Source organism: Pseudochaenichthys georgianus, chromosome 1 (genome assembly GCF_902827115.2).
Source record: "Pseudochaenichthys georgianus chromosome 1, fPseGeo1.2, whole genome shotgun sequence".
NCBI lineage: Eukaryota > Metazoa > Chordata > Actinopteri > Perciformes > Channichthyidae > Pseudochaenichthys > Pseudochaenichthys georgianus.
In genome coordinates this window covers 27288173-27301190 of record NC_047503.1, presented here as the reverse complement: position 1 = coordinate 27301190, position 13018 = coordinate 27288173, and the positions used below count along the sequence as shown (strand labels likewise).

Sequence of the window (13018 nt, the reverse complement as noted above, 5' to 3'; positions counted from 1 at the left end):
TCCTGCCTAGAGCACTTTGCAATGTATAAACTTTAAAAATAAAAAACTACTACAAATGGGGCGAAGCCTCCGAGCTAGTTCAGGCAGTCAACTAAAGCACCAATGATACATTTAAAGGTGACGTGCCTTGTCCCTCTTACAACCAACCAAACACGTTCTCCTAAACCAGGGGTCTGCAACCTTTTTGACCAAAAGAGCCATTTTGACCCCTTTTCCAACAATTTGTTTTAGCTGGAGCCGCAAAACATATTTGATAGCTTATAAAGTTGTATTTATTGTTATATCATAGACAAAAACTACAGTTTTTTTGCATTTATTATTTATTATATTATAAAATTGAGTACAAAGAACTCTTATGAGGAGAATAAAAAAAAAATACAGGCCTACTTTAAAATAAATTAAACACAGCACTTGGGAATTCCTCTGCACATTTGAAGGAAAAACAAAATACAATTAAAATTGACCCACTTTGAAATAAATAAAACATATAGCTGCACCCTAAAAAGAGTTTACTGATTGAATTATGACTGACAGCTGTCCTCTTCCGTTTTTTTCCTTGATACTTAAAGGCTGCAGCACTTTTGACAACTTCTCTCTACATATCAAACATACCGGTAAGCCAGCCTCGTTTGCTGTGAAAGCAGATAACTCTGTCCACGCAGAATTAAATCCTCTGTGTTCCTCCGATGCTTTTATTTTATTTATCCATAGTTCGCTCATCGAGCCGCGGGTCAGATTATTCACCTGAAAGAAAATGACGCATACTTTAGTTGACCTAATTAAAACCGTTTTTATTTATGTGTCACAGTATCACCTCAAAATACAAGATACGAAACATTTTCAGCCATGCAACAACATTTAAATAGTCCTACAAATGTTTGTATTCAATTTCCTTCTTATTTATGTCTAAACTCAAGGGAGCCAGAGCAGAGGGCTTAAAGAGCCGCATGCCATGCGGCTCGAGAGCCGTGGGTTGCCGACCCCTGTCCTAAACCTATATAACTCAGATCTGCCCTTGAGCAAGGCACCGGACACTGCTCCACCACCACCCCAGCTTCCACCCCAGCACCCACCTGTAGGCTCAGGGGATAGTTATCTAAGCATCACTCAATGTGCTCTGTAAGTCTGTGGAGTGATGAGGCCCGAGCCGAGACGCCAACGTCAAACTATATGCTGCTTCTAATAAACATATCAAAGAAACACGTGAGTTTTCTGACTGAAATGTATTTAATGCACATTTTCTTACACATCAGTCATAGATTCTGCTTTGTGCTGTTGTTCAAACTCTTTAAATCCTAGAAGTGTTGATGGCAGAATAGGTGCTGAAGTCAGAACTCTGGGTTGTCGTCCTCTTTAGTCTATGTGACGCCGGGCGAATTTCCAGTGCAGCATAACACACATCTTCATCCTTAAATGTTACAATTGTTGTTTAGAATTATAATCATTTTCAGATGTATTGTCATGATGATTATATTTTACTGTTTCACCTACCGGATTTAGTCTTGTTTTAGGTGTTTGCTGATCAGTCTGAAGTTCTTTAGCTGCGGAAATCAATACGTCATCATTACAGCATGGTACACTCACACAGTATCAAGAGAAGAGAATAATTGTCAATGAATTATCACAGATATGTCTGACATTACAAGTTAAACTTTAAAAGTAAGATAAACATTAGTTACCTTCTTTCTTGCAGAGGTGATACACCAGGAGAGAGGAAAGGAGGGAGGACAGAGCAGCAACAGCTGGACACAGAGAGAACAGCAGCATCCAGCACACACCATTGCAGTCTTGCATTACACCACAGTTTTGTGAAGTCTCATTGTGATCAGGCTCACTGGAGTCTAAAACAAAAAGTTTTGTCGATTAGCTTAATCCAGGGGTGTCCACATTTGGCCCCCGGGCCATTTCGAATCAGCCCTCAGCTAATTCCAAAAGTATAATGCAGTATGACCCTGAAATGAAACTTGTGCTTGTCTTGTATTGTACTTATTTCTAACTCATTCCAGTAAATGCAATGTATGAATCAATATTGCTTGAGCCTGAAATGTAGAATCATCCCAAAGCTCACCATGCACAAAAATATAGAATAAATACATATGGATGAAACATGTAGCCCCAGAATTAAGGAAATTATTTGTAACAATGTTTACAGTATTTCATTACTGTACCATGAACATTAAGTCAATTGATTCCATACACTTCACTCACAAATATATCTTGCAGGTACAAAACTGGAACAGCACACTTACTTAATCGGATTCTTGTTGAGACGTTGCCATTTGTGTAAAGATGTCTGCGAATAATTTGTTTTTCACTCTCCACATCAAACGTTTCAGTTCCACAGTAGTAGAGCCCTTCATCGGTCTCAGTGATGTTAATGATCAGCAGGTCATAGGACTCGGAGGAATAGTTTCTCACAAAGTGGAAACGAGGGAGAGGATTAAGTACGCGTTCAATGTTTGTGGTTTGTGTCCATTCATTTTTAAGGACAAGTGAAGGCTGGTTCTCATGAGAGCAGTTCCTGTACCACACGATGTATACTCCGGTTGATAACTTGCAGTCACAATAGAGAGTGATGTTTTCTCCTGGTCTGACTGTCATCTCCAACTCTGATCCAGAGGTCCAGTCATGACTGAAGGATTCAACTCCTGGAAAACAAACATATGTAGTCAGTGTTTTCACATTAAGGTAGGGGCAGATTTCTTCTAAAATAAAATGAACATGTCAAAATGAATCATTCCAAATGGAAGTGAATGAATGTAATGAATTAATTCCAAAAATTGTATCAAAAGAAAAACCTAAGAGGATGAAAATGAAAATGTGTGGCCCGTCCATGTGTGATGATGACCAAGAGTTAAAGACAAGTGAAACAGGTTTTACTCAGAGATATCACGTCCTGCGCAGATTTGTTTCCGTTAAAGGAAGTTAAGGTAATGATTGGTTGGGTTGAGTGGAAATTTTTTTTCAGTTCTTGTCTTCTGTTGGTCCAGATATACGTGCTATTCTTGGCTTTGATGTGATCACTAGATAAGATATAGGCCCACACAGTTAGCATCAAACTGAGGTGTGGAGAAGTTAACAATCATCAAATAAGACAATGTTAAGGGATCTTATGGCCATTTGGAGTAGCTGTAGATCAGGGGGTAATGATCTGAACAACTTTTTAACAGATGTTGACAAACCCAACCTTGACACATCCTCTTCCGAAAAGACTTTATTCCGAAGAAAAATGTAAGTGGCCGTATCGCAAGCAGATCTCTTCCAAAGTCTAACGGACCAACTTTGAATAGCTCACAAAAGTTGTTTTGGGGGTTTATGTGAAAAGTTTAAAGGTTATATGTATAGACAGTGTTTGGGTTTGAAGTCATAATCAGGATATCATATAGGGAGTTGATATATAATACTACCTACTTGTTTAGGTGATGCTGTTCAACGGGTTTCCAAATAGATGGTTTTGCTTGCCATGTTTATACTGCTCTAACATTTGACTCACTGGCATGGTTTTTCTGAATGAGAAGATATCCTGTTCTTAAAGACAAATTTATTTATGTTGGCTGTGGTAAAGACCACACTTATTTAAAACTAAATAACATTGTGTCATCTTATTTTTTGTTTTCATGTCAGCCTGTTGCCAGTTTTACACACTGAGACATATTTTAAACCTCAGTGGTAAGTATATTAATCAGGGATCTTCAGAAATAAATTCAATATTGATTGTATCTCCAATAATTTGATTTAACAAAATAAGTAATAAACCATCTTTTGTTGTGCCATTGTTCCATTTCAGATCTACAATGACAATCTGTGGCTAGAGGCTTTTACCTCAATCAAGTTCTTGGAAATTAATCTTGATTTACTCAATTATTAATCCACCTTCACACTATTGCATCATTCACATATTTTATTCAAATGCATCTGCTGACCAACATTGAAGCCTCACAAAACTGGGACAGACAGATGACACAATTTTCCCCACTCCAGATACACTGAGTTTACATACTGGACAACATGGTGTATGGATTTGTAAGTGGTAGCTCAATAAGATACAAAGCATTTCATTTCATTGTTCAAGATTAATATCTTGATTAATACCATGTTGCCAAATATATTCAAAAAAGAAATTGGCAACCACATACAACATTATGTACATGAAATTAAATGTTATATATGCTTCGAAAACTATGCTACTGTTGATGACTTTTAAAAGCATACACATAACAAATATTTAAAAAACACATGTACAAAAATAACATTATTTTCATGTCATATTTTATATGTTTACAAGTTTTTATATTGTGTAACAAGCTAAATAACAAAACACATTCATTATATAATTTAGACTAAAACATGGTTTGTGACGAAAGCTCAGAAATACCTTAAAATATATATCAAATGTTACATTAAACATTTAGCATTCTCACAGCAATTATGTTAAGACAAAATAATGCAGATATTATGTTGGCACATCCATCAGTCAAAGACAAAGGACAGAGAACAATATATTTTATTAAATTATTTTATTTCAAAAAGTTGGCTTTGAAATAAAAATGTTTAAATCATTTCATATGACCTGTACTTCTAAACGTAGCTGAGGTGGCTGCAGATGCTTAGCTTGACTGTAGATATACATAAATATCATCATCTAACCAAACCACTGACTACTGTTTTCAAGCTTGTGGGAATTTCTACCATGTGAGCAAAGTGTTGCACATTTAAGAAAAACTTTATTAACTCTATTCCACCAACACCTTCAGCAGGCCACTCGTCTGCAGCTTCAGTCTGTCTGCATGCTGAGCGTGTGAGGGGATGTATGTGGGTTTCCTGTAAAGTGTATTTTGAATTGTCTGAGACCACTGGTGAACGGTATGTGGGGGCTGATAGCAGTTTGAGATAGAACAGGAAATTGTCTGAAAACAAATGTTGTGTCTGGAGAGATATAATCATAAAATCCATTATAAATTGTAACAGGTCGAATTCGGTCAAAATGTGAATCGGAAGCCAATCTGTATTTCAGTCAGACACTCACATTTGAAATGTTTATTTACAGCACCATATAGTAAGGCATCTAGGCACCAGCATCATCACTCTCCTGGATATTTTTGCATGGAATAAGAGGAATGATGATTAAATAACTTTCCCCCGGAGCCTAGAGATCGATGCTGGGGCAGAAAAGCAGCAGTTGTGCAGAAGCAGTGCAGCAGCAGCATTGGCGATGCAGAGGGAGAGATGGCAAGTATTGCAGGTAAAATAGAGCACCAGATTTAGGAGAATGTTTTTGATTGGTGGTATGAAGGGGTAAGGCACGTCACATGTGTGTGTCATTGTACCTCGAGTTGACTGCCTCAACTAGCTCACAGGCTATGCATTCCATAACAACAGGTGGTTTTTTGTATACTCCAATGTGCACATCTGATCAAGTTTAAATTGTAGTTTAAATTGCGGAAGAAAATAAAACAGACATCCATTATGTTAAGAAGAAAATAATAAATATACAATATGCTTTTTCACCAAATTCATTTAAATACACTTTGGTGTGGTCCATGCCACTAACAGTGTCAACAGTCCTAAGTAGTTAAGTGGATTATGCATTTATTGTTATTGTCGTTATTATGGTCTGCTATAGGCTCTGTCATTAAATACATCATATTTATTTCAAGTTCCAGTATTTGATAATGTCACATAAGATGTAAAGTAAAGGCGTTTTTATTGTAATCATTTCTTTTGATTGATTGGGAACTCTTTTGAAGAGAAATGTGTTGTAGTAAAAGTCACATCAGCTTTTGCACGACAGTCAATATGGATTCAGGAAAGATAGATCAACATCTATGGCACTAATGGAATTAGCAAACTGCATGGACAATAAAAAACAAGCAGTGGGAATATTTATAGACTTACAAAAAGCATTTGACACCATAGATCACAATATTTTACTGATAAAAATGGAACGGTATGGCATCAGAGGGGTGGGATTAAACTGGGTGAGAGATTATTTAAGCAACAGACAACAATTTGTTGAAATTGGTGAACATAAATCAGAATACATGAACATAACTTGTGGAGTACCTCAGGGGTCCGTGTTGGGTCCAAAGCTGTTCATAATATACATCAACGACATTTGCAGAGTATCAAATATATTGAAATTTATTTTTATTTGCAGATGACACTAATATTTTTTGTTCCGGTGACAATTTGAAAGAGCTAATGGAAGTGATAACAGCAGAAATGATTAAAGTAAAACATTGGTTTGACACAAACACATTATCATTAAATATAAGCAAAACAAAGATTATGTTATTTGGAAAACATAAAACAAATCCACAGATACTCAGTACTCGAGTTGAGGGGGGATGAAGGGGGATGGCATCCCCCCTGAAATAAAAACGGTCAAAATCATCCCCCTTCTAAAACTGCCATTCCCCCTTTCCATCCCTTATGTAATTTTATCAATGAACGTGGCACTGGTATTACTGCTATTTCAACATAAATTTTGCGCATTTTGAGTAAAGTACTGTGGGCGAGGGATCACGCACACACGCAATGACATTTTTACCAAGGCACTGACGCTATACTATGCGAGTGCCCTAGAGGGCGCCAGAGCGCCGTGATGCGCATGTTTGATCGATGCCAGAAGCGGTCATCACACGGTCATCACAATGGCCAAGCGACCAGGAGGACAACGCGATCTGAGGGACTTCATATTTAAAAATACTAAAAATAACATTTCAGGTAAGTCAAGAGTCAGTAATCTTAGTTATTACTCACTACTTTAGTCACCAAAGGTGGAATCTATGGACATACGCAGCAATAACAACTTAGTTTGGAGTTATACGTTTTTCTCTCATGTTAGCTAGCTGGTAAGACTCAAAACTGTTGATGAAATTATACCACCAGCACCAGAAGAGCTGAAACCCCTCCTTCAAGCAGTGAACACTCTGGTCATCTCCACAGCTGAGTGTGAACGTGGGTTTAGTCAGATGAACATTTTAACCACAACTAGAAGCTCCCTAGAGGTAAAAAGCATGTCAGCCTTGCTTTTCATTAAGTGTGTTGGCCCTCCACTGAACAAGTTCAGACCAGATGTATATGTCAAGACTTGGCTTCAAAGCCATTGCTTAGCTAACAATCCGAAAGCAAGAGCCAGACAAATTGAGACCAAAAAGCATGATTATGAATATCTTTGGAAACTTCTATGAGATGGGGGAGAGTGGAGTAGGCAGCCATTGACAACATTGGTCCTATTTTGTATTATCTGTATAATCTTTTAATATATTTTCATATTTTGTAAACAATTTCAATTTGCACTTAATGCCCTGTTAAAAAAAGTAACATTGGGAATGTTAACATAAAATATTTGTATTTGAACTGCAATAAAATGATGACGGATCAATATTTTTCTAATTTTTTCCCTCAAATTTTTCATGAAGAATTTACATAATGATTTAATTAATTACGATACAAATGTAACCCTTTAGATACCAGTTTTGATCGTATACCAGTAACTACATTTTTGAAAAAATACACTATAATTCAATATTCTAAAAACTATTTTGACTTTATTATTAGTATAATCAGTTGATCCATCTGAATAATAAATGAGGGACTGTTAACCTACAAGATTTGTACCATATACTTCCATTATAACCACATTTTTGTATCCCCTCCCCCCCTTTAAATTAAAGTGAAAAAAAGATTTTGCACTAATTGTCCTTTGCATTTGACCCTAAATGTTAGTGGTTAGCAGCCATGGCAGCCCGGGGACCGACTCTAATTCTGAGGTGCCTTGGTCAAGAGCAATGAAAGGAGTATCTGAACATCCATAACATGCATGTTGTTTTAGGAGTATAATAATTATCTTTATGCTGGTTGGTCTCCCACCCTCGGCGGGTTATCAGCACAAATTATGTCCCCATATGATAAAATCCACCATCCCCCCTGATTTTTTTTTACAACTTGAGTACTGGATACAATTAATACTAGATAACATACACATTACATTACATTACATTACATTGCATTTAGCTGACGCTTTTATCCAAAGCGACTTACAATAAGTACATTCGACCAGGAAGACACAACCTTGAAGAAAACAGAATCATATAAGAACATCAGGTTTCAAAGAGCCAATCGTTTCAAGTGCTACTCAACTGGCTTTAGATAAGCCAGTCCTTTATTAGTATATAAGTGCTCTGTTAGCAGTTATTTGTTAGTCATTCTATCGCTCGAAGTGGAGTCGAAAGAGATGAGTTTTCAGTCTGCGCCGGAAGGTGTGTAAGCTTTCTGCGGTCCTGATTTCAATGGGGAGCTCATTCCACCATTTTGGAGCCAGGATAACAAATCCACGTGTTTTTGCTGATGGGAACTTGGGTCCCCCTCGCAGCGAGGGTGCAGCGAGTCGTTTGGCTGATGCAGAGCGAAGTGCACGTGCTGGGGTGTACGGTTTAACCATGTCCTGGATGTAGGAAGGGCCAGATCCATTCGCAGCATGGTACGCAAGTACCAGTGTCTTGAAGTGGATTCTAGCAGTTACCGGAAGCCAGTGAAGGGAGCGGAGGAGCGGCGTGGTGTGGGAGAATTTTGGAAGGTTGAAGACCAGACGAGCCGCTGCATTCTGGATGAGCTGCAGAGGTCGGATGGCACATGCAGGTAGACCAGCCAGGAGGGAGTTGCAGTAGTCTAGAAAGAGTATATGAAATTAAGTTCCTTGGTGTGGTTTTAGACCACAAAATCAGCTGGAAACCTCATATCAATCATGTAAAAGCAAAACTGGCTAAAACTATCGCAATATTGGGAAAAGCCAGATACATTCTGGACTACAACTCATTGCATACTCTATATAACACACTAATATTGCCATATCTGATTTACTGTGTGGTGATTTGGGGAAACACGTACAAAACCAACCTACAGCCGTTATGCACATTACAAAAAAGGGCTATAAGAGTTATCAATAATATTGTATATCTTGAACACACTAATGTATTATTTTTGAAGTCACACATATTGAAGTTCATTGATCTGGTTAAATTTAAAACGGCAAAAATCATGTACAGAGCAAGACATAATCTACTTCCTAGGAAATTAAAAACATTGTTCATAGACAGAGAGGGTGGGTATAATTTGAGAGGAAATCTACAACAACTCAAGGTCAGAACAACTCTGAGAAGTATGAGTTTAACAATCTGTGGGGTGATTTTATGGAATGGTTTGGAGCAGGAGTTCAAACAAAGCACAAGCATAATTCAGTTTAAAAGGATGTACTGTACAGAAACACCTTTTTGGAAAAATATGAGAATGAAGAAAGGTGATTGAAGATGAGAAATGATTGTATATGTATGTATAAATGTAAATGTATGTAGGAATAACTTGCATAATGATTTAAAGGACAATCATTGATCAAGTAAGGGGTGGGAATTAATAAGCATTTGCTTCCTCCTACTCCCTTTCGGACACATATGATTTATTATTATTATTAATATGAAGACATTTTTTGTTTTTTTGTTGAATATACAGTACAAATATTACCATGAATGTGGATAAATACTGTATTATAACATAACATAATGATTATAGTCCAGGCATTGTCAATGTGGATCAACATGCTCCGCATTAAGGGCAAAAACTGGTCACCCAGAACCTTTCCTGTTGTCAGTGGTTTGTGCTTGTGTCTTTTATTAAGTATAGTTTAATTCTTCTCAACTTGTACAATTTAATTTGGGCAGTGAAACTATAGTCGCATGAGGGGATGTTTGTCACTGTGAGTTTCCTGCGATACTAACTGAATACCAGGTGTTACCTACGTGATGTGGTTGAGGTCGGCTTGGCTGTCATTGTTATCATGCTATTCTAGGAGACTGTGTGGTAGACCATCCTTAAATAACTTGCCTGATTCAAACAGTAGCCATTGTGGCTTTTAAATTATGTATACAAAATACATTTTATTCTCTTTAGAAGAATGAGCCCTAACTTAACACATATTTGGAATTGTATCCGACTTTACTGGAGGAGGATTGGGAATGATGGGTAACTTGAGATAAAAACAGGAAATTGCCTGAAAACCGCAATACTTGTTTGTTACACACGAGCAGCCATCTTGGACGTTATGAAATGTTACGGATCGATTTCAATCAAAAGAGTGAATCTGAAGCTGAATTGTAATCAACACCAACAAACAAGATTTCTGTCTCAAGGTTTTTCTTTATAGTTATCTTTTTTAAGTGGTTTCAGGAAATTAGAAATATAGTTTAGTATCAACTTTTGAAGGCATAACTGCTTTCACCTTAAAAAAAATGACTTTATGCATACAGCTTTTTATACACATCAGTCATAGATAATGCTGACTGTTGCTCGGCTTTAAATGGGAACGATAAGCGGCATAATGGTCTCTACTTATCCTGGAAAAATAGCATACAATTTTGGTTTGTTTGTGATCTTGTTTAGTAACTGTCTTGCAAGTCTTTACATCCTCGAAGTGTTGATGGCAGAATAGGTGCTGAAGTCAGAACTCTGGGTTGTCGTCCTCTTTGGTCTCTTTGATGCCGGACGTATTTCCAGTGCAGCATAACACACATCTTCATCCTTAAATGTGACATTTGTTGTTTAGAATAATGATCATGTTCTGATTCATTGTCATGATAAATTATATCTTGCTGTTACACCTACCTGATTTAGTCTTGTTTGAGCTGTTTGCTGATCAGTTTGAGGTTCTTTAGCTGCGGAAATCAATACATCATCATTATAGCATGACACAAACTCAAACTGTACATTAAGGGAATACATTGATTATCACTGATAAGTCTGACATTACAAGTTAAACTTTAGAAGTAAAAACATTAGTTACCTTCTTTCTTACAGAGGTGATACACCAGGAGAGAGGAGAGGAGAGAGGACAGAGCAGCAACAGCTGGACACAGAGAGAACAGCAGCATCCAGCACACTCTACAGTCTCCCGTTAACTTACTTTCCTTGGGATGATGCTCACTGGAGTCTTAAACATAAAGAAGTCAGTTGATTCGCTTAATTAAAACAATGAATACAACATAACAGAAATATATATTTTTTATTTTAATTGCAGAGTTGCATTTTAAAGAAATAGCCATTCTTATTTGACCAATGTGTCTGGTTTATCAGTTTTCAGCTTATTCCAGAAAATGCAATGTCCAACCTTTCATTTAGCTTGAGCCTGTCTATCTTATTTGAAATGTAGAATCATCCCAAACCTTTTTGTTGTACACTATTTCAGTACTGTATAATAATCATTAAGCCAATTGATTACATTCACTGCAGTCGGACATAGGTCTTGCAGGCACAAAAACAAGAACAGCATACTTACTGACATGGATCCTTGTTGAGATGTTTCCATGTGTGTAAATATGTGCGGAAGTAATTTGTTCGTTTTTCTCCACCTTAAACGTTTCAGTTCCACAGTAGTAGAGCCCTTCATCGGTCTCAGTGATGTTAATGATCAGCAGGTCATAGGACTCAGAGGAAGAGCTTTTCACAAAGTGGAAACGAGGTAGAGGATTCTGAGAATAGTTTTTTTTCCTCCTTGCAATTCTATTAAGGACAAGAGAAGGCTGGTTCTCATGAGAGCAGTTCCTGTACCACAGGATGTATACTCCGGTTGATGAATTGCAGTCACAATAGAGAGTGATGTTGTCTCCTGGTCTGACTGTCATCTCCAACTCTGATCCAGAGGTCCAACCATGACTGAAGGATACAACTCCTGGAAAACAAACACAAAGTGCTCAGTGTAAAAAGTGTTTTGAGTTACAGCAGTTTCAGGGTCCTACCAAACAAACAAGAATGCTAATGTCAAGATACATTAATTTACAAATGGAAATATAAAAATTGGATCAAAAGATTTACCTAAGAGAACATAAATGAAAATGTGCGGCCCATCCATGTGTGATGATGACCAAGAGGTAAAGACACCAAACCAGGTTTTTCTCACAGATATCACGTCCTGCGCAGAATTTTCCGTTAAAGGAAGTAAAGGTAGCGATTGGTAGGTTTAAGTGGAATTTTTTTTTCTGTTCTTGTTTTCTATTGGTCAAAATATATGTGGTATTCTTGGCTTTGATGTGATCTCTACATGAGATATAGGGCTACAATAAGATAAACCCTAGCGTATAACAGAGGTGTTACCAAAGATTTCAGCATAGAAAAAACATGCAGTAGTGCCTCAAATGAAATCAATGCTTGGCTTTACAGTGCACAGTAGCTAAAGCAAAAGCAAAAGCAAATACATTGTATGGCTATTCAAAAATCTATCATAAAAGCATTTACTGATTTTGTAATTGCTAATCAAACTCAACCTCAACCACATCCTCTTCTTTTAAGACTTTATTTAGAAGAAAAATAAGTAGCATGCTCTTCCAAAGTCTAGAGGCTCTTTGAAATAATTCACAAACACTTTTATATTTTATGTAAACTATAGTTCTCTTCTCTTGTCCTCATCTGTCATTATAAGTGTATTGCTGAGGCCCTCATCAGGAGTCCACTCTTTACTAAATCCAAATCTTCAGCATCTATAATCCCATCATCATCACAACCAGTCTCTATGGGGGCCAGTTTTACACAGTTTAGACATTTTCTAGACATCAGTAAAAAAAATTGTTTATTTTTAGCTAATCAATTATATTAAACAGGGAACTTCAGAAATAATTCAATATTGATTTTACCTCCAATAATATAATTTAACAACAAAATGTAACAATCCATCTTTTGTAGTACCAAATACATTGTTCCATTTGAGATCTGCCATGACAATCTGTGGCTAGAGGCTTTACCTCCATTCACTCAACTGGACTATTTTGTTTAATTTCGCGACATAGCAACATCACTATATAACACTCGCGCTTCTATTTCCTAGCGCTCCAACACATTGGACGTGTAAGGCTAAGGGGCGGGACATTTCTAAGAGGTTGACCAATCACAACAGACCCGGCCAGCTAACCAATCAGAGCAGACTGGGCTCTGGTTTCAGACAGAGGGTGAAAAGAGGTGCTGCAGCACAGGC

The 13018-nt window shown here is 37.2% G+C and overlaps 1 protein-coding gene across 1 annotated transcript; it reads right to left on the bottom strand.

The window, feature by feature from the left end:
• Positions 1-4733: 4733 nt before the first annotated feature.
• Positions 4734-11900, bottom strand: LOC117452567 (uncharacterized). Its single transcript, XM_071204031.1, has 7 exons — positions 11866-11900; positions 11330-11722; positions 10838-10900; positions 10660-10709; positions 10460-10575; positions 8622-8673; positions 4734-4790 (listed from the first exon to the last, which is right to left on the bottom strand). Exons 2-7 carry the CDS (start codon positions 11673-11675, stop codon positions 4734-4736), a joined length of 684 nt encoding a protein of 227 aa, XP_071060132.1. The 5' UTR covers positions 11676-11722; positions 11866-11900.
• Between the last annotated feature and the right edge of the window lie 1118 nt (positions 11901-13018).